The sequence below is a fragment of the Antechinus flavipes genome, chromosome 6, assembly GCF_016432865.1.
Source record: "Antechinus flavipes isolate AdamAnt ecotype Samford, QLD, Australia chromosome 6, AdamAnt_v2, whole genome shotgun sequence".
Lineage (NCBI taxonomy): Eukaryota > Metazoa > Chordata > Mammalia > Dasyuromorphia > Dasyuridae > Antechinus > Antechinus flavipes.
Window position 1 is genome coordinate 83,576,869 of NC_067403.1, and position 23,289 is coordinate 83,600,157.

General features: G+C 33.6%; 1 protein-coding gene across 1 annotated transcript in view; it reads left to right on the forward strand.

Annotated features, from left to right (window-relative positions):
- GUCY1B1 (guanylate cyclase 1 soluble subunit beta 1) overlaps nucleotides 1–19,855 on the forward strand; it is a 67,789-nt gene extending 47,934 nt beyond the window's left edge. Inside the window, exons 6-14 of the mRNA XM_051966992.1 lie at nucleotides 5,612–5,842; nucleotides 7,113–7,229; nucleotides 8,049–8,182; nucleotides 10,384–10,581; nucleotides 11,445–11,682; nucleotides 14,285–14,425; nucleotides 15,247–15,401; nucleotides 15,670–15,796; nucleotides 18,491–19,855. Of these exons, the coding sequence (XP_051822952.1) occupies nucleotides 5,612–5,842; nucleotides 7,113–7,229; nucleotides 8,049–8,182; nucleotides 10,384–10,581; nucleotides 11,445–11,682; nucleotides 14,285–14,425; nucleotides 15,247–15,401; nucleotides 15,670–15,796; nucleotides 18,491–18,514 (1,365 nt within the window). The 3' untranslated portion in view covers nucleotides 18,515–19,855. The remainder of the gene's footprint in view (nucleotides 1–5,611; nucleotides 5,843–7,112; nucleotides 7,230–8,048; nucleotides 8,183–10,383; nucleotides 10,582–11,444; nucleotides 11,683–14,284; nucleotides 14,426–15,246; nucleotides 15,402–15,669; nucleotides 15,797–18,490) is intronic.
- The last annotated feature ends 3,434 nt before the right edge of the window (nucleotides 19,856–23,289 follow it).

The window sequence follows — 23,289 nt, forward strand, 5'->3', positions numbered from 1 at the left end:
TGCCTCAGTTTATACAAGTCTTTCCAGGTTCTTCTGAAAATGCCTATTCAGCATTTGTATTACACAGTAGTATTCCACTGCATTCATATACCATAGCTTATTCAGTCATTCCCATATTGGTGAGCATTTCTTCAATATATAATATTTTGCCACAAAAAGGGTCATGTAGATCCTTTCCTCTTTTTAATGATCTCTTTGAAATACAGACCTACAAGTGGTATTGCTGGGTCAAAGCTTGTTTGCCCTTTGGTCATAGTTCCTAATTGCTCTACAGAATGGTTGGATCAACTCACAATTCCACAAAGGCTGCATTAGTGTCTCAATTTTCCCACAACCTCTCCAACATTTATCACTTTACTTTTTTGTCATATTGGCCAATCTCAGTGTTGTTTTAATTTGTATTTCTCTAATCCAAAGTGATTTAGAGTACTTCTTTGTGTATCTGTAGATAGCTTTAATTTCATCTGAAAACTTTCTGTTCATATCCTTTGAGCATTTATTAATTGGGGAGTGACTTATTTTCTTATAAATTAGACTCATTATATATTTTTAAAATGAGGATTTTATCAGAGATACCTGCTGTTAAGATTTTTCCAGCTTTCTGCTTTACTTCTAATCCTGGTTGCACTGCTTTTGTTTGTGCAAAATTATTTAATCTAATATAATTTAAATTATCTATTTTATATTTCAAAATTCTTTATCTCTTATTTGGTTATGAACCTGTTGCTCAATTAATTCTCCCTTAAAAATTTGCATGCTATACCACGTAGTGCATATTATGTTTAATGTTGATATTACTTCATTGTCATGATATCTTTTAGCAAGATGTTTCCTTCCTTATCTCTTTTAAGTCTATTGTTGCTTTTGTTTTCTCTGAGATCAGGATTGCTATACCTGCTTTTTAAAAAAAAATTCAGCTGTAACATAATAGATTTTCTTCTAGTCCCTTACTTTTACTTTGTGTGTATCTCTCTGCTTCAAGTGTTTCTTGCAAAAAAACATATTGTAGAATTCTAGTTTCAGATCCATTCTGTAATCTACTTCCATTTTATGGGAGAGTCCATACTATTCACATTCACAGTTATTATAACTAACTATGTCTTAACTCTATCCTATTTTTCCTCCTATTTGTTCTTTCTCTCCTTTTAGACTTTCCATTTTCAACAATGTTTTGCTTCTGTCTCCCACCTCCCCTGATCTATCCTTTCTTTTGTTAGTCTTCCTTCCCTGTTTTATTTAATCTCTTCCCCTCTTGCTTTCCTTTCAAGTAAGACAGATTTCTATATTCAACTGATTGTGCATATTATTCCTTCTTTGAATCAATACTGATGAGAATAAGGTGCTGATGGCCCACCTTCCCATATTTCCCTCCACTAAAATAGGTATTTCCTGCCCCTCCATATGAAATAATTTACCCTAATCTTCCTTCCTCTTCCTTCTCTATACAATGTACCCTTCTTTCTCATCCCTTATTTTTTTATGCCATTTCCTCAATTCCATTTTATACACATACTCTCTGTCTATGTATATTCCTTCTGGTGTGCTATTGTGACAAAATTTTTAATTGTAAGTGTCATCTTCCTATGTAAGCATGTATATGGTTCAGCTCCATTAAAGCCCTTATGTTTTCTTTTCCTTTTTTACTTGTTTAGGTTTCTCTGGGGATTTGATATTGCAGATCAATTTTTTGTTCAATTCTGGTCTTCTCCTTGTGAAAGCTTGAATTCTTTCTGTTTAAATGAATGGCCATTTCCCTCCTCCTTCCCCCCCACCCCACCCCGCCCCCGCCATGAAGTATTATGCTTAATTTTACCAGGTAAATGATTTTTGGTTGTAGACCTAGCTCTTTTGCCTTCTAGAATATTATATTTTATTGACCTCTGATCCTTTAATGTTGTGACTGCAAAGTCCTGTCTAATCCTGATTGTGGCTCCTTAGTATATGAGTTGTTTCTTTCTGGCCACTTGGCAGTATTTTTCCTTGAACTGATAGTTCTGAAATTTAGCCATAATGTTCCTTGGAGTTTTTATATTAAGATCTTTTTCTGGAGGTGATCATTGGATTCTTTCAAAGGCCTATTTTGGGGTCTAGTTCCAGGACATCAGGATAGTTTTCTTGATAATTTCTTGAAAGATGTGTTTCAGCTTCTTTTATTATTATTATTATTATTATGGCTTTTAGGTAATCCAGTGAATCTGACATTGTCTTTCCTAGATCTATTTTCCACTAGGTATTTTTTATTTTCTTTTTTTTTTCTTTCTTTTGAATTTGTTTGATTCTTGATGTCTCATAGTCATTAGCTTCCACTTGCCCAATTCTGACTTTTAAGGAGTTGTTTTCCTCAATTATCTTTTATACTTTCTTTTTCATTTGGCCAAGTGTACTTTTGAAGGAGTTTATTTTTCCCCCAGTGGGTTTTTGGCATCTCTTTTTTTCATTTGGCCAATTCTACTTTTTAACCAATAATTTGATTATTGATGCTTTTTTTTATAATTGTCTTGCATCACTCTCATTCCTTTTTCCATTTTTTCTTCTATTTCTATTATATGATTTTAAAGCACCTTTTGGAGTTCATCCAGAAGTTCTTTCTGGGCTTGAGACTACTTCCTTAGCTTGAGATTTTGAGGTTTTGCCTGTAGGTGTTTTTGCATTGTGTTCTTCTTATGAGTTTGTGACTTGATCTTGCCTGTCATTGTAATAACTTTTTATGGTCAGATTCTTTTTATTGTTGTTGGTTTTTGCTCTTTTTTTGCCTTTTCCCTTTCATTTAAATTTTAGCTCCACTCTCAGGGTGGAAGGGGCAGTGTCTCAGGCTTCTTCTGTCAGAAGCTACAAGTCTCGACTGTTCATCTGTTGCTGCACTAATGTTGTCTTGAGATCCATGGGGAACATCATGTCTGGTGCTGCACTAATGGGGTTCAATGGAGGTGACTGGTGGGATCTGAGAGATGTTTCTACATTTCCCTGGGACTATACTGAAGTACATTGTGGTTTAGCTTCTGGCAGCTGCCTATTTCCTGGGATTATGCTGAAGCTTATGGTGGTGGTTAGAGTCATTCCACTGGCTATGCTAAAGCAAGGAGGCAATTGGTGTGCTAGTATTGGTATTTGCCTGCTCCATCACACTGAGACTCAAGATCTACCACTGCTTTTTGCTAAGGCAGAGCATGCTACTGGTTTGCTGAGATGAGTCATATTCTGGACTGTGCTTCCCTTTTACCCGAGTGAGTAGACCTTTCTTGTTGATCTTTCAAATTTCTTGGGCTAAAAATTTGTTTCACCCATTTTTTTGGCTGGTTCTGCCATTCAGGATTTGTTTTGGGACACTATTTTTATTGTTCTTTGGAGGTGAATATGGAAGATTACTCAACCATCTTGGCTCATAGAAGTCCTAGGTGTCTACTTCTTTAAGCATATAATGGGAATAAACATATACATTATTTTATCTTAGTCAATGGAAGATAGTGAGATTCATTTTCCAGATGATCCTTTTTATAGATGATATAGTACTGATGATATTGAGTATTGGGATCAATATGGTGAATCTTAGTGAGATCCATGGCCACTTTAAACAGAATAAGTCAACAATCCACATGGGAAAAATCAAGAATATAAAATGCATATTGCCCCAAATTATGGTGTGCATTTTATTGATAAGCCCACCAACTATGTATGATGATTGTATATGTGTGTAAACACATTGCAGATAGATAATGAGCTGTCTCCCAGAAAGAATAGGAAGAAAAGATTTGATAAATTTTGCTGATCTCTTCTTGATTTGAAAGTGTTCTATCAAAGAAGTCTATGTTTTAATGACAGTATTTCCTTGGTTATATACTATATGACTATGAGTCATAGAATATTGCAATTCTAGAAGAATCAAAATCAAAGATGAATTAAATGACAGTAGGTGGCAGCATATTTCTTTTTTTCCCATTTATTTATTTATTATAACTTTTTATTGACAGAGCCCATGCCTGGGTAATTTTTTTAACAACATTATCCCTTGTACTCACTTCTGTTCCGACTTTTCCCCTCTCTCCCTTCACCCCCTCCCCCAGATGGCAAGAATCCTATACAAGTTAAATATGTCACAGTGTATCCTAGATACAATATATGTGTGCAGAACTGAAAAGTTCTCTTGTTGCCCAGGAAGAATTGGATTCAGAAGGCAAAAATAACCTGGGAAGAAAAACAAAAATGCAAGCAGTTTACATTCATTTCCCAGTGTCCTTTCTTTGGGTATAGCTGCTTCTGTCCATCCTTGATCAAGTGAAACTGAGTTAGTTCTCTTTGCCAAAGAAATCCACTTCCATCAGAATACATCCTCATATAGTATCATTGTTGAAGTATGTAATAATCTCCAGGTTCTGCTGATTTCACATAGCATCAGTTCACATAAGTCTCGTCAATCCTCTCTGTATTCATCCTGCTGGTCATTTCTTACAGAACAATAATATTCCATAACATTCATATACCACAATTTACTCAACCATTCTCCAATTGATGGGTATCCATTCATTTTCCAGTTTCTAAGAGCCACTACAAACAGGGCTGGTGACAGCATATTTCTAGAGACTTGAGAAGTACTATAAGAGTCATTTTTAATAGCATATTTTTCTAGAAAAGGAGATGATCTGGTCATTTGCTAAAGTAGAAAATAAAAATTGGATAGCCCAAGTTTTGAATTGTTACTTCCCCAATTATTAAATTAGGCTTCCAGCATGGAATGAGTAGATTATTTGTAGAGAATTTACAGGAGGAAAAAATTGAAAAGAATTGTACAGAATAATAAGCATTGAAACAGCAGAAACTTAAGAAGAAACACAGGTGAATCTTAAGAGTATGACCTACAAAGTCCATTCATTTACTAGAATAAATGAATAAACCAAAATAAGATATTTTTAAAGCTCTGCCAATTTTGAAGCACTATGTAAATTAAAGTGCTATTATTATTTTTCTAGTTTTCATTCCTTCAAGTTACATTAATTATAGTAACAGTGAGTGTAAAATTCAAATACTTGCATAATTAACAAAACTCACCAAACTTCTTGCTCTAAGTCATAATTATTTCTATAACTTCAGAACAATGAAGTTATATTAAGAAAGAAAATAATTTCTTTTAGCTTTCCATACTTTATTTTTCTATGATTGGAGTATCTTATAAATATTTATTATTGATCAAGAATTTTTAAAATGGTTAATACATTCACATATTGGTAATATTCTGAATAAAATATCAATTTTGTGCTTATGTAACCTTTTAAGGGAAACAAAGAATGTAGAAATAGCTGGTTTTCATTAAAAGACCCAGGCATATTTTTTAATGTGATAATTCCTCAGAATTATAATTTCATTGTAAATGCTTATTCAGAATGCTGAATTTAATTAATTGCCTATAAGTGAAAAAGATATATATATAGACACACACACACATATATATATGTATATGTTTGAGTTTGAACATTTTTTCCTTGTTTCAAGTATGTTGAGCTTGTACATGTATATAAGCATTTTAATTCATAATGAATTTTTTTGCTCCAATTATCTTTATGTTCTAGAAGATACTATCTCTAGTGCTATCTATAACTTATTTTTTTCTTTTGAACAGGTTATTCAGCAAAGAAATGAAGAATGTGACCACACACAATTTTTAATTGAAGAAAAGGATTCTAAAGAAGAGGATTTTTATGAAGATCTTGACAGATTTGAAGAAAATGGTACCCAGGAATCCCGCATCAGCCCTTATACTTTCTGCAAAGCTTTTCCTTTTCACATAATATTTGACAGGGATCTAGTAGTAACTCAGTGTGGAAATGCCATATACAGAGTGCTTCCCCAGGTAAAATTACATCATTCTTTCATAGAGCTACAGGATTTAAAAATTGAATTTTGTTTCTTTCTAACATTTCTTTTCTTAGGAAAATGTTATGGTACTTCACAACATAAACCTTTTTTTGTATGACATGGATATACAAGGCATGTGTTTTGAAATTATATAGTATTTTCTTTGCTATTTCATAACGTGCAAGTATATGGTTGCTTGGATAACAATTGGATTTACTTCAGAGGGAGAAGGGGAACAATTTTACTACATAGATAAGGAATACAAGGTTATTTTATGCTCTAACATTCTTATCTCCCTCCCCCTTTCCACACATTCATATCTATTTAAATTTTTTTTCATTTGGATGATCTTTTGAGGACAAATCACCAATTGAGGACCAAAATGAGGAACTGAAGTGAGACTGGAAATTTTTAATTATTAAAGAGAATAATTCTCAAGTAACAAATCATTTAGGACAGAAGCTTCAAAATAAAATCTAAGGACATCTTAGAAGGAGATAAAGAATATTTAGGACAGTAGCATGAAAGAGAGCATGAAATGAAAAGAGAAAAGTAAAGATTACATTGGATAGTGTGAAAGAAGTAGCAAATCTAATAAAACGTGCTGAATGCTTTTTTAATGTTCCATTCGTTGTCTGGTTTTTTAACTTCTTGTACTTTAGATTCAGTGGTATTGGTAAAATCCCAACTTATCCACTGTATAACTAACTAGTTGCCATAATTGGATACTAAATTGTTCAATTTGGAGGACAACCAAACTCAGTTTTAGTTACAGATAGAAAAATATATGGTGGTTGCCCACTTTTGTTATTTTCATCATAGATCCCAGGATAATTAATACAATCAGGAAAGAGATCCTTTAATATTTGATACAGCTTATTTAAAAATTATGTTAAAATATAATTTTAAAAATATAAGTACTAACCTCCCACCCCTGCTTGCTCATTAAAAAGTTAAAATTCTCTCTTTTTATATTCATTTTGAAGTAAATTGTGTTTGAATAGAAATTATCCCAATTCCATTTGGTTCCAAACATTTGGCTCCATGTTTATTAAATTATTGTGTTGGTTCAGAGTCTGGCCTTTAGTTGAATTTAATTTTTTTTCTTCTAAATTTCAAGACAGTATAGCCTATGAGACTAATAAAGTGACTAAGCACTAATATCACTATATTATACTGTCAATTAAGTAATATAATGATTTCTAATTACATAAAATGTTTGTCTTACATTATTTGAGTACTGTTTTATTTCTTGTGTATTTTAGCTTCAGCCTGGAAATTGCAGCCTATTATCTGTCTTCTCTTTGGTTCGTCCTCATATTGACATCAGTTTCCATGGGATCCTCTCACATATCAATACTGTATTTGTCTTGAGAAGCAAGGTAAAGTTCTAAAATTTTTTCTTTAAAAGCTGATAAATAACAAACTGAAATTATTGGGAGGGGAAAATTGAAGTTATTAGATAATATGAAATGTGTACTGTAGAGTTGCAAAAAACAATACCCATTAGTAAAGCAATAAATTGATATTACCAAAATAATAATATTTGGCATATCAATAAGTTGCTATACCAAATACATGATGCATACTAAATCCCATTAGCTAGAAATCACCTCAATCTTCAAATAAACTTGGTTTATAAAAATTAAGTTTAGTCCCAACTTTACCCTTTTGTGAAAGTTATTTTTCTTGATACTGATTAATTAATCAGTGGACAGGAAATTTGTCTGTGTACAAAGTGTATCATTCCCTTCTTTCCTTATCTCTCCCCACCCCTAAGTAGAATTTAAGCTCCTTAAAAGCTGCCATTCTTATGGCTGTTAGTTACGAATTTGGGGCTTGTAGATATGTAATTTCTAAAAGAGTTGTAATCAAGAAGAATCCAGAGTTGACGAATATACTTAAGTTTTCTATAGTACACTTTCCAATCTATTTCAACTACCTAAAATATTTTTTCAAAGGCTTTTTGTTGTATATACTTAAAGCATATGCAGCTGATCCCATTTCTAGTTGCCAGTGTGAAGTGAAAAAGGTTCCTAACTTTCTGTGTTGTATCCTAACTCTAACTGATGTCCTTTTAATCATTGCTCATTTATATTAGTATTTTGAAGCTTCCAAAGGGATGGTTATGTATAGACATCCTGAAGAGAAAGAGATAATCTGATTAATGTGAACTAACAGCTGTGGTTTCTTTACTTAAGGAAGGATTATTGGATGTGGAGAAGCTAGAATGTGAAGATGAATTGACTGGGGCGGAGATTGGCTGCTTACGCCTTAAAGGGCAAATGATCTACTTACCTGAAGCAGAGAGCATTCTTTTCCTGTGTTCTCCAAGGTTATTACAATAGATAATTATTCTTTAGGTGCCTGAAGTTATGTTGAACTCCCCTTATTTTGCTCTTTGCAATACAATTTGGTTAGCATGTGTCCTTACACTCTGAATTATGATTATATATTGATGACTTTTCAAAGGTTATGCCCAACACCTAGAATTATGTAATTTGATGTCTAAACTTACTGAACTAAAGAGAAATCATTTAAAATGTGTTTTATTTTCTTCATCTTAATAATTGCACATGGAACTTTGGTGTTTTTAGATTTCCAAAAAATTCGATCCAAAACTCAATGATAGAGCCATCAGAAAAACTAACTTCTAAAAAAGTAAAGTCATAAAGCAATTATAGGTTTTGTATAATATAAAATAACAAAAATAAAATATAAAAAAAATATAAAATTCAAGGCACTTCAATGTCTAAAAGTTACAGGAACATGTCTTTCTGTTATTGTTAGTCATTTTTCACTTATTTTCAATTTTTATTTCAAATTTTCAATTGTGTCCACCTTTTGTGACCCATTTTCTTGGCAGATATACTAAAGTGGTTCACAATTTCCTTCTCCAGTTTATTTTATAGATGAGGAAACTGAAGCAAACAAGTGCCTAGGGTCTTACTGAGGCCAAATTTGAAGATGAATCTTCCTGATTCTAGGCTCAGCACCCTATCCACTATGCCACTTAGCTACATATTAGCATATATAAGCCTAATTAATAAGCAGCTTCAGAAAACAAATGGTTTTAATTTTTTAAAATTCATTATCTGATATAGCCTCTAAATTTCCATACAGTTGAAACTATGGTAACAGATTTGTTGCATTGTTTGCATTTAATTTGATTATAAGCATCACTGGGCCAATAAAGATATTATTAGATGGTACCATGGACAGAATCAAGTAGAACTGAGTCCATATCTGACTTCAGACACTTTCTAGTAGTGTGATCCCAGGCAAGTTTCCTTACCTATAAAATGAGCTGGAGAAAGAAATGGCAAGGCACTCCAATATTTTGATCAAAAAAATCCCAAAAGATGTCAACAAAGTATTGGATATAACTGAAACAACTGAATGAATGAAGTTATTTTAAAAGGTTGCTTTCTTAGTTAATATGGAAGAAATCTGTGAAGCTGCCCTAATGAAAATAAAGAATACAAGGAATATTTATTTGTATTTTCTTTTATTTTTTTGCCATTGAGTTCTCTGGATGATGATGTAACATATTGTTACAGATGTAACAATTTGTGTGGTAAAAATATATGCAACTTAGTATATAATAGGTAACATATATTTTGAGATCAGTGTTAGACATAATTTTAAAGTGTCTTTGAGAAAACATTTTTAGATGAGATGACTTATAATTTCCTAATACATATATTTATGTGATACATCCCTTAAAATTATTTTTTAATTATTATGAATTTGAAGATACCAAATATGCAATAGAAAAAGAGGACTAAAGCATCCCAAATTTTCCCTAGAATATACCAACCATCTATGAATTGATCTTCTCATCTATTATCTTTGCTTGTGGTGAAAATATGTGACAGATAATCAAAACTCTTCTGAAAAGTAATATAGATATTGGCAAAAACATAGTATATCAATTTTTAATTAAGGATTAGCAAAATTACTTATTTCCCATTAAAATTTTCTGAACAGCTAACATCTTGAGGGAAATTTGACCAAAGAAATATACTTCATTCTTCACAAGGGTTCCTATAAGTGCATTGGGATTGAGAATGCTTCTAGATTTTGAAGTCCAAAACCATAATATTTTAAAAATGAAGACAAATGAAAATAAAATATAGCACTTCCCAAAATTGTGATAAAATTTTGTTTTTAAAAATTACTATAACAAATACCTTTCTAGCTTTTTTTCTTTGCTATGCACCTAACCTTGCAGGGAAAATCTGATTCAACTATGATAGTTGAAATAAAACACAATTAAATTAAGCACATTTAAAAATTCTGATCCCATACTCAAATAGATTATTCTTTAATAAATTTGAGGTACCTCTTCAGTTGAGACTCAGGCAAAATGTCTGCTTAGTATTCAGCAGAGAATTACACATGGTAGATGTTTAATAATTTTTGTTTACTTGAATTGTCAATGACCTTTGATATCTCCCTTCCACCATAGCTTAGTGGTGGTAATTCCAGTTGAATGATTTGGGTCAATTTTGCAATGTTTTCCTTTTGTAACAGTGTAATGAATCTGGATGATCTCACAAGGAGAGGTCTCTATTTGAGTGACATTCCCTTGCACGATGCTACCCGTGATCTCGTTCTTTTGGGAGAGCAGTTCCGAGAGGAATATAAACTGACACAAGAACTGGAAATCCTCACAGACAGACTGCAGCTCACTCTGAGAGCACTGGAAGATGAAAAGAAAAAGACAGACACGTAAGAAAGATCCTATGTTTTATATAAATTGGGGGGGGGGCAGGTGTGACCATTATGCACTTTAAATTATACATTTAAGTTATACAATTTAAGAATTACAATTCTATAATTGAATTTGACTGTCAACTTGAGAAGAAAGTAAGAGATAGATAACTCTGATGTATTCCCCTTAAAATGAGATGAAACTGCAATTTTTATTTATAAAGTTTGAGCACATGTGGAATAATGCTGAAGAGCATATCTTTTTTGTGTGAAAACTTACATTTTCAAAGTATAAACATTTCTTCAGAATGTGTTAAAAGGATGGTAGTTAGCAAAAGCATCAGTCTGAAGATTGGTTCCAGATTGGTTCATGAGTTTCTATGTTATTCTGTCTAATTATCCTCATAGATATACACACTCCTATTCTGCCCTTGCATAGTCTACAAGTAAAATACCATCTTCTCGAAATTACATCACCCCCAACCTTGCCTGCTATTATTTTAAGGAGCTTCTTCCATGAAGAGGAGAAGTATAATTGGGAAAGTAGTGCCTGATTTCACTGAGATTTTAATAATTTTTCTTAATCATGGCTATAAGAAGGTTTGTTTTTTAGTTGTTTTTTTGTTTGGTTGATTGGTTTGATTTGTCTTTCTATCTTTTTTATTAATAGCATCATAGTAGAGGGCAGCAGAGCAGTTGTGGATTTAATTTGTTACCTCTACTAGTCAGTGTGTGGTCTAGTATGGTCCAATGGCCAAATGATCTTCTAAGAGAGTCAGTCTTCAAAGGGTTTTCTATCAGATGGGCTTTGGAAGTGCCAAACACATTTTTGATGTAGTATGTTTGCTCCCATTCTCATCCACATTTATTTCCTTATACAGGTTATTGTATTCTGTCCTTCCCCCTTCAGTTGCTAATGAGCTGAGACATAAACGTCCAGTACCTGCCAAGAGGTATGACAATGTCACTATCCTATTCAGTGGAATTGTGGGATTCAATGCCTTCTGCAGCAAACATGCATCTGGAGAAGGGGCCATGAAGATCGTCAATCTTCTAAATGACCTCTATACCAGATTTGATATACTGACTGATTCACGAAAAAACCCATTTGTCTATAAGGTAAGTTATCATTTCAGATTTTAGACTTGGGAGAACCTTTATTCCATGAAATTATTCTGCAGTCGTCATCATCACCATGTAGCTGAGGAAGTAAACCAGATTATTCAATATTTAACATTTGCTCAAATACATATGCCATGTTATGAAATTTTCCCTTCTTTGTATCCAGACTAAATGTTTTGGAAAGCAGTGTGATTTCACTTAGAACATTATGACTTCATTCAGGGCAATGTGATTTCAGTGAGAGTATTATGATTTCAGTGAAAATACGGTGAATCTACTGAATGATTTCCTTAGTTGAAATGAAATGTTTAGCTGCTCACTTACTCTTAGGGTTACAGAGCTATGCTGGGTGTTGATTACATTTGGAATAAACACAACATCCATTTTGGAAATATCATGAAGGCATTTTTACTCAGCTTTTCTCACTAAGAGAACTCCAGAGCAGAGGAGGGGTGATAGAATGCTCACATTTGCCGTCAGATATCATCAGTCTGAGCATAAATATTTATAATGTGTTCCTGTGCAGTATTAAAACTGGAAACAAATATAATGTTGGAAAAAATAAGTCAGCTGAATCTTTCTCCATAAAGTCAGGAAAGTTAACCAGATCATCCCCAGACCTTTAGTATAATGTAAACTCTTCAAAAATTGTTTATTTTATGTGATTTATTTAGGTTTACAAAGCTTAGTACCTGGTGGCAACATCATTTAAAAAATGATTAATGACAGTGATGAATCATATATAAGCTTCTATCCAGGGACTAACAAGTTTCATTCTCACCCGGTAATTTTCTGCCCTTGATTTAGCAAAGAGTATGTGACAGAGGTTTGTGCAAAGAATCAGCAGAGTATTTTTTAAAGTTTCCTATTTTTAATTCATTGTCATTTCCCAATATCACTCCATCCATCCCAATAAAATTCTTATTGTAACAAAGAAAATGTTTAAATAAAACTAACCAGCCAATAACCACATATGCCATTATATTCAACAATATGTATCTATAGCTCCAACATAGAATGAAGAGGTATTTCATTATCTATCCTCAGGAACCAACGATTAGTACCTAGCCAGAGATTATCTTACTGTTTATGTTGGGTTTTTTTAAATAGCAAATAATCCAATATTGTGCAGTTCTACTAAACATATTTCCACATTTATGCTGCATAACAAAAATCAGATTGAAAAGGAAAAAAGTAAGAAAGAAAGAAAAGCCACTAAACAACAACAACAAAAAAAGGTGAAAATACTGTTGTAATCCACATTCAGTCCCCATAGTCTTCTTTCTGGATACAAATGGTTCCCTCCATCATAAGTATTTTGGAATTTGTCTGAATCACCTCATTGTTGAAAAGAGCCACATCCATCAGAATTGACCATTGCATAATCTTCTTGTTGCTATGTACTTGGTTCCACTCACTCACTTAGTATCAATTCATACAAGTCTCTCCAGGCCTTTCTGAAATCACCCTGCTGATCGTTTGTTATAGAATAATAATATTTTATTACATTCATTATATTATAACTTATTCAGTCATTCCCCAACTGATAGGCATCCACTCAGTTTCCACTTCCTTGTATGTTTTGATTTTTTTAAAACTTATGTTATTGCAGTTATTTGGACATTGTTCTCCTATTTCTGTTATGGGCCAGAACTCTTTTACTTAAAACAAGGATTCTTACGAGGTGTTCAAGTCAGTGGAATTGATGAGACAATGGTTATCTAGTTCAGCATAGTGACTAATGGTTCTCTAGTTTGGTACATGTACTTAGTACTTAATATAGTTCCACAAGATTCACACCTATGATAATGGAGTATATAACAGCCAGCAAGGACTGGAGGAGATTCATTCCATCTTTGGTCAGGCTCTTGGTGGCTCTCCTGGGGGACCAAGCGGCTTAGAGCCAGAGCCAGAAAAGACAAATGCCCTGGAGGTGGGAGCTCAAGTCCTTGGCCTCAGATTCATTCCCTTTTCATCAGTCTCATGGTGACTGACCTGGCCTCCTGTACTTCCCTCACTGAAACCAAGACTCTGAAAGGCTCTCAAAAAGCTAGCTGGGCCCCAGGCAAGGAAACTAGATTGTAAAGGAGATAATAAAGGATTTGGACTTTAACACCTGACTTTTCTCCTGGTGATTACTCTACTGAAAGGAAGGCTGCTCCTGGACCTCCAGAAAACCAACAAGAACATTACATGCTTCTGCTTTTTTTGTTTTGCATCAGTTTATTCAAGCCTTTGCAAGCTCCTCTGAATTCTTCAAATTCATTGCTTCTCAAGGTAAAAAAAAATGTTTTATACTAAAGCTAGTTCAGCCATTTCCAGTGAAGACGCCAGAATGGTATTTCTTGAAGAAGATTATCATTGCCACCAGATTCATCTATATCAACACAATAAATAATGCTTCCAATACATGTGAATTTCACATTATCATATCAAAGATTCATTCTATTAGTATCCAACTGTCTCAAAATTTTCAACAAATTAAGGAACAAGAAAATTTTGAAGCTACTGGAGAACTAGGTGTGTTGTTTATAGGAAATAGAAATAATAGCAATAGTCACTTTATATGATATAAATTTTGCTTTATGTTTTACAATAGGTGGAGACTGTCGGTGATAAGTATATGACTGTGAGTGGTTTACCAGAACCTTGTATCCACCATGCCCGCTCCATTTGCCATCTGGCCCTTGATATGATGGAAATAGCTGGCCAGGTTCAGGTGGATGGAGAATCTGTGCAGGTCAGTAAATATTGAATAGAACTGGCAGTGCCTATAGACAAGAATGCAGCTGAATTTTGAGTTTCGATTCATATTTCATGCATTTATCTTAAAATGCATAAGTAAAAATACTACATAATATAAGAGGAATAAAGATCTAGAACCAATTCTCCCCCCTGATTGTATGATGGATATTTTCTATACTTTCTTTGAATGCCTGGTTCAGTACTTTTGAATATTTTAGATTGTATGACTAATTTTACTGTAACTTCACAATAGAAAGAAGTATAGAGTGATTTAGATTCTCCTAGAAACTTACTTATGTGTGTGTTCTTTGCTTAACTAAAAGAACATTTGGTTTTGTTTTTTCAGTTAAAAACAACAATAAAATCCTTCTTCTTGTGGTATTGTCATATAAGCATAGAATTAAGAGCAGGAAGAGATCTTGGAATGATCATCATCATTTTCAGATTTTACAAATGAGAAGTGAGACAGAAAAGAGAGAGTTGGTGATTATTGATGGTCCTTGTGAAATAAGGAATAGAATTGATATTCAAATCTACTTCTTTTAATTCCAAATGGGGATTAGTTCCATTATAGAAAAATTACTTCTCCAGTTTTCCTTGCTTTGGATCATCTTGTATTTAAATAATTGTTTTTAGAAAAAAGACTCCTTATGATTCAAGGAATTCCAAATCTATTCTCAGAGAATTTTCAGGGAAAGGATTTGCTCTAGCCAGGAACTACATAATGAAAATATTGTTGAATCCCACATCGAATCCCAGGGCATTTGTGTTGTTAAGTTAGTAAAGTGATTAAGAGACCGGCCTGTATTTCTGCAGATAACAATAGGAATCCATACTGGAGAGGTAGTGACTGGAGTCATAGGTCAAAGAATGCCTCGTTATTGCCTCTTTGGAAACACTGTTAACCTTACAAGCCGAACAGAAACCACAGGAGAAAAGGGGAAGATCAATGTGTCTGAATACACCTACAGGTAAGATTTCCAGAATTAAATAAAAACCATCTCTCTCTGAACCTGCCTCAAGTTCATTTAAGAAATGCATGCTTCCCCACTAATTTTGGTTGCTGATATTTATTTCCATTCAAAGGTAGCCTCATAACCGTGGCAATATCCAGGACAATCAGAGCCCTATGGCCTGGGTGATCTTTTGCAATGACTTTTAACATGTGCTGTGGCTGTTAGATGGATGCCATATTTTCAGGAAAAACTGTATGTGCATTTTATTCTCTTTCTATTCCAGATGTCTTATGACACCAGATAATTCAGACCCACAGTTTCATTTGGAGCACCGAGGACCAGTGTCCATGAAGGGTAAAAAAGAACCAATGCAAGTTTGGTTTCTGTCCAGAAAAAGTACAGAGGATGAGGTATGACTAACAAAGGATAATGTTTTTTTAATGGCATATTTACTTTAATCAGAAATCATTTTTCCCATATTTGAGGAAAATATTTTCAAAGATATTAATCATTATTAAGTAAAACAAGTGGGAAGTTAATGTGCAGGACTAATTTAATCAAATGGTACTTCCTAAAGGCTACATTATATGACTAGTTGCTTTTGCCTTGCAATGAAAATCAAAGTTGAGAGCATCTATACTTTTAGTACTTGCCCCATTTCGATTTTGCTTCTTTCTTTTGGCTTCTGGACCATGGTAAGGAACCTTTCCTCACCCTTTCCTTCATGATAGGTTCATGAAAACTAATCTGTTCCCCATTCAATATGAGAGCTCTTGCTGTACCTAACTGGTTTCTAGGGTAAGGGTCCAAGCCTGGGAAGTGAGAAGTGAATTTTAGTTCACTTTGAGTTCCTTCTGGAGAGAGAAATGATTTCCATTTTGGTCCAGTTTCTTTGGAAATCTTTTATAAGCTTATCAGAATTTCTGACCCTAGAACGCCATCCCCAGAGTCCTAGAACATACTAGTTGTCTCATCCCAGTGTTGATCCTTTGAGCCCTGGCTTTCCAGATTAAGTCTGATTTTTGTCAGCCGCCTGCTAGCAAATGTTTAATAACCAACTCCCTAAAAAATATTGTATATATACACACACATATATGTACTAAATATAATATATTTATAAATAAATAAAACTAAGCCCTGATTTATAACATTTGCCAACTTCCCACTGCAAATCTTCACATTGAAAATTTAACAATATAGATTCTTTTGAGGCAATCTGATCTGGCTCCAGTATATCCCCAAGCTGCTTATGTCACTATTGGTATACTAATACCAACTAAGGCATCTACATACCAATCCTCCTGCTAGCTCAAGAAAGTTTTCAAAGGCATGTGGATGCACTATATTAGCTTCAGACTGTGAGTTAAACTCTTTGATTACATTTCTTTGGTGTTTTTGCATTCTCTCCCCAAAAAATGCTTTTAGTATTTAAAGTCTAGGAAGAAACTGATGCCAAGTTTAAAAATATTTATCTACATCCTTTTTTGCTGCTTTATTAATATAGCTGTGGGGTAAACACACTTGTTGGTTTTCTTCTAAAAAGAAATAGACCTGGGGCAGCTAGGTGGCACAATGGATAGAATACCAGCCCTGAAGTCAGGAGGACCCGAGTTCAAATCTGGTCTCAGACACTTAACACTACCTAGCTGTGTGACCCTGGGCAAGTCACTTAACCCCAATTGCCTCAGGAAAAAAGAAAAAAATAGACCTAATGAATAGGGCTGGATTTGTAGTCAGGAAGATTTGGATCTGAATCTCACTTTGGATACCAACTAGCTATATTACTATGGCTGAGTATATTTAAACTTCAGTTTTTCATATTTAAAATGAAGACACTAATAATTGTAGTGTCCATATCATAGGGCTTTAGGGAGGATTATGTGAAAGCATAAAACTTTTTTTTTTGAAACTTAAAACTCAGCTATTATGTTTCTTAGGAGACAGCTAGATAGAGCACTGGCCTGGATTTAGCAAGACCTGAGTTCAAATCTTACTGGGCAAGTCACTTAACCTCTGTTTGCCTTAATCAACGGGAGACTCACTGACTATGATCCTAAGTAAACCATTTAATTTTGGTTATCTCCCAAACAATACAAAAACAAAAAATACACTGGAGAAGGAAATAGCAAACCTTTTCAGTATCTTTGCTGTCTTTGGTCACAAGTTATCTACTAAGACTGAAAAACAATTATATTGCTTAAGCAACTTCATTTATAAGGATAAGAAGCCTATAAAATCATGGGCTCTGATCATGTTTTTCCATAAAAATACTAAGTGATAGTCAAATGTATTAGTCACAGTAGTTTACTGAAAAGCAGATTGATTGCTTTGATTAAGAGTTATGGGAGGCATGACTTTGAGCAAGTCACTTAACCCCAATTGCCTAGCAAAGAAAAAAAGAAAAAAAAAGTTATGAGAATGCTGTAGTGCAAAACTTGTTATACTGTAGGTCTTAACTCCATGTGGGGCCACATAACTGAATGTGGGGGTTGCAAAATTATGATTTGTTATCAGTAAATTTTTATATACCTATTTTATATATCCCCCAAATGAAAATTTCTTAGGTTAAAAGGGATTATCAGTGAAAAAATTTTAAGAAGCCTTGACATAGTTAATAGACCACCAGATTTAGAGTTCAGGGATCAGGACCTAGATTCAGTTTTTTTTTTTTTTTTTTTTTTGGTTGTTGTTGTTGTTTTGTTTTTATTCTGTCACTTATTATGTGTCCTTGAGCAAATCAGCAATCTCTCTGGGACTCAATTTCCCCATTTATTAAAATTAAAAGGTTGGATTAAGTAACCTTTAAAGTTCTTTCCAGTTTTAAATATAAAATTCTATGTTTTTGTGATCCTTTTGCCTGCATCCTTCAGATTATGGATCCTTAACTAAGCATGTCATTCTTACTGTTATACTTAGATCTATGAAATTTATATATTATATGTGTGTGTGTGTGTGTGTGTGTGTGTGTGTGTGTGTGTATAAAATGTCTTTCAATCTTTACTGTTGACATGAATAGACGAGGTTTTTGTCTTTTTTAAATTGAGTATGAACAAATTTTTGTAGTTCTATAAACTAAAGCTTTCTCTCCTTAATTTTACTTCAAGGAAACAAAACAAGATGAGAGTTAAAGCAAGGAACAAGGAGAAAGACAACAGATGGGGGTCCTCTGTCCCTTGACACCAGCCCAGCCCAGTAGCAGTGATTCTATGTGGCTATATATTTTGCTTCATCTCTTTCAATGACCACATCCCTTGTCAATAGATACATATATGTATGTGTGTGTTTGTGTATATATAAAATGTATGTGTATGATATGTGTGTGTGTGTGTGTATCTCCATGTATATTTTTCTTCTATTTGCCTCTAGCTTCTCTAAACTCATATTTCAGCTTTGCTTCAGAGATTGCTGTTGCTTTTGGTGTGAGTATATTCTTAGTTCCTGCTCTGTGGATGATGTGAATGAACCTTTTATGTCCTAAACTCATGAACTGCTGAATTGCATTGGCAATATGTCTGTGTACCAAAGTTGACCACTTTTGTTTGGTGCTCTGCGCACATATTTTTCAGCAAGACCTACTACATGTCACTCTTTGTCATGCTGGCATTCATCATTATAGAATCCATTCTATCACAGTCTGGATTTTAACTAGTAGAAGAAAACCACAGCACTGGCGCACTTTGGGCAGCAAGATTTAGGGACCAAGTTGGAGTTGTTTTATTTGTGTTACTGACCTTTCTCATCTTTGTCTTAAAAAAAAACAGTAATTCTACAAAGTAAGATTTAATCTACTATGTGAAGAAAATGACAACGGTATCAAAGTATGATACAACTTTCTTTTGTTGGACTAGGAGGGAGGGGATAAGAAACAAAATATTTTCTGTGATGAACAAATATACCACTGATTCAGTTTTGTGGCAACTGTAATTCCATGTTTCCTTTACATTGTATTTCTCAGATTCCATTGTATCTATCAGATTGAATATAGCTAATTACATACAGCTGTAGTTTAAGGCGATATCATTTTTCATTGAGCTTTTATTTTGGATTGGACTGAATGTCTAGATGCTCTTAAAATATCCAAGAACAAAGTTTGAAACTTCCTGTTGGGACTCTTGGTATTGGAGTCTTTGCCTGATTTTGACATTTCTCAGAAATGTTTCTTTTGCTTTCTGTAGACGAATGTGATGATATTCAGGATTCGAGATCTAGAATAATTAGTTTGAGCCCTACAGAGGGTGTGTTCCTCTTGGAAGAAAATGCCTGTATTCTTAATTCTCTCCCTTATATTTTCTGAATATATCTTTATAAAATAAGATAGAACAATACAGTGCAATTAATTTTTGTGTAAAAAAAAAGCTTGTCTTTATATTTCGTATATTGTATCAACACTGAAATATATGTATAAATGTTTCATGTTTATGTGTAAAAGAACCGGCAATAAATTATTTTTTCCACTGGTCTCAAGACAATTTGTATTTCAATAAAAATTAAAGTTGAACATTATTTGTGACTAGTTTCAAACACATTTACCCAAATGTACATAAAGAATGAAATTTTCAGGTGGCACAGAGGATGGAGCACCAGCCCTGAAGTCAGCAGGACCTGAGTTCAAATCTTGTCTCAGACACTTAACACTTCCTAGCTGTGAGACCCTGGGCAAGTCACTTAACCCCAGTTGCCTCAGCAAAAATAAAAATAAAAAATTTTTTAAAAAGAATGAAATTTTCCTTAAAATACAAAAAAGATTTTCCCCCACCATTGAACATTAATTTCTTTTTCAAAAAAACATTCTTAAAAATTGTTCATTTTTGGTCTCATTAACTGGCAAATGAGTATATGTGGTGTTCTTTTCTTTAAAATATAATGAATGGTTCTCTGGGGAAGAGCAGGTTTTTGGGGGAGGTTTTCTGGAGGCAGCCTTAGTTTCAGTTAAAAGTATTAATCACTCCAAATGCAGCCAGGTGTTAAAAGTTCAGATCTTTTATTGCTTCCTCCAAAATAGCCTGGTTAGTTTTCTTAGAGACCTATCTCTCTGCTTGGTTCCAAGAACTCTTGCTGCTAATCTTTTGCCTCTGCCAGCTTCATCTTCTCTTCTTCCAAAGGTCTCCAGCCAGCACCAAGGTGAAAGTTGGAATGAATCTGACTTCTCCGAGAGTGGGCTTGTGGGCTTCCTCCCAGAATACTCCTCTCTCTGTCAATCTTCCAAACTAACTAACTGACTGAAGCTCCAAGAGCTTCTTATATATGATCTCCCAAAGGTTGACTCCTCCTCTGAGAGAGTGGGATTATGGGTTTCTTACTTGTGAATCTCATACTGAATACTGACTTGTGGATCTCCCAAAAATGTGAACTCCATTGAACACTTAAATACATTAGTGAGCTAGAGAATTTGCTAAATACCATGCTAAATTAGGCAACTAACTTATCACTTTGTAAGGATTCCAACAGGTATATTAATAAATACAAACTATAGTACACCTTGAAAATAATCAGTAGCAAGAGATGAAAATAATAAATTCTAGTTCCCTTCACATTCTGATGACTTTTTGTTGTTCGTTGTTCTCCTCAAAAAGGACCACTGGTGTCAAGAAAGTGATGTCCTGACTTGCAAGTGAATTGGATTTAAGTGAGGCAGAGCTGTGCAAAAGCTATCAATATCATCTTCTCCTCTGGTTATTGGAGTACAGTGATAAGACATTAGTCGTCCTGACTAATGTCTTGTCACTGTCACCCTGAGTGCTATGGGAGACATTGACTTTTTTTTTTAAGCTAAAGACTTTCCCAGATCTCAGTTTATCTGAGGCAACACCCATTCAGTAATTAAAGGTAATGTTGGAATGAAAAAAAATGACCTGGTTTCCCTTCCCTAAAGAGTCAGTCTGGGAGAGGAATACCCTCAGTTTCTAATTTTAGTCAGAAATTCAGATTTGGAATGTGAACTAAACCCAACTCAGTAGATACAGTATTGTAGTTGAAATCAAAAAGACCCGAGTTCAAATGTGGCCTCAATTTCTAGCTTTGTGACTCTCAGCAAGTTACTTAATCCTGTTTGCCTCAGTTTCCTTATCTGTAAAATGAGCTGCAGAAGGAACTGACAAAATACTCCAATATTTTTAATCAAGAAAGACCCAGATGAGGTCATGAAAAGTCAGACATGAATTAAAAATGAATAAAACTGTGAAACAAAAACTATAATAAACACATTAATCTCAGAATGGCAAACTTTTAAAAAACTTCACACAAATAGAGGAACAAACTGAATTCTAATCCTGTCTCTCATGCTTCTTTAGAAGGGATACGCTGCTTGACTCTGCAGAGCCTCAGTTATTCTGGGCATAACAAAGCCCATAACACTTATTTCATAGGATTAATGTGAATGAAGATCAAATGAAGTAATATGTATAAAGTTTTTCCCCCAAAAGCTTAATTCATTGTTATAAATGTATTACATAATGACAATCTATTTTAATAGGAAACATACTTTTTAATTTGCCCAAAACTTATAAATAAGAGCAGTCAGTACATGAAAATAATCCTGAAACCAAATCATCATCTCCTGTGTTTTGAGTCCCTGATTTGACCCTCATATGATATTATTGGCTTTCTTAGATCCATCTAAAGAAAAAAAAATCTTAAAAGAACAGCAAAAATATTTTTAAGCTACTGCTCCTGTGGTAGGTCTTGTTAAAATGTTAAAAATATAACATCATTAAAATATAGCATTTTATAAATAAATACAATGATAATAATAAATAATACAATGATATAAATTAATACTATATCTTATCTATTTAAAAAAGGAAGGAATTGGTCTCTAAAACCCCTTCCATTCTTTAAGATCTATTACGCTTATGCCAATTCATACAACCACAATATTAACTTTGTGCTAATGCACAAACACAAAGTAGAATGCTCGAAGGTATCTTTTATCACACTTAATTTCCACTAAAAAGAAAAATCTGATTTTGCTTTTCCAGTCTCTTTTTTTCAATCTGGTGTAGATTAATTTAGGGTTACAAGGGAGCAATAGAGAAATTCAGTGATCTTTCTGCAAATGATCTTCAATATTTTGATTTCTCTAGAGAACCATTTCTTGGTTTTTAGTAGAAAGTGAACTCTTATCTGTAAATAAATAAATGAATCTGTAAATAAAAATAAATAAATAAATACATTTTTGTTTTTCCCTTACTTTTTGTTTACATCTATTATATTAAATACACAGGTACTTATAACAAGAATAGAGAGGTACTACTCTTAATCACTAACCTCCATCCAATTGTGGAACACTTTAAACTCCAAAAGAATTTAGTTTCAAAGACATGTTGGAATAGCAAAAGAGAAACCCAACTGATTTTTTTGAGGTAGGTATTATGCCAAACTCAGAATACAAAGCTCCTGCTTCTCCCCAAAATGGTCTCTGATCACAAGGAACAAAATCTTGGCAGACAAATTGTTTTCTTTATGTTATTTCTGAATTTTCCATAGTCCTGTGGCTCATTTCATGGATTCAGTTTTAGAAATAAATGAATGTGTGATCTCTATCATTTTAAGTCTGTTAATAGTCCTACAATAGGCTGAATTTTAAGCTAAACTAATTCAGAAATACAATTCTATACTCCAGCAGAGGGCAGAAGAGAGCTGCTTAATAGTGTGATTTATGTCATGAATAAGTAAATTGATTTAGGTATTATTGCTTTTATTATATTAGCTCATCCTACTCATGAGCATTTGAGATGGACAAATTTCACTTTAAATTACTATAGAATACATAAGATCTCTGGGAACTTGTGGCATTGAAAAAGTAAATTCATTTAAGCATTATTGTCTATATATATATTGTCCTACCTATGAACCATTAAAAGTAGAGAGATTCTGTTTTAAATTGCTATAGAATACATAAAAT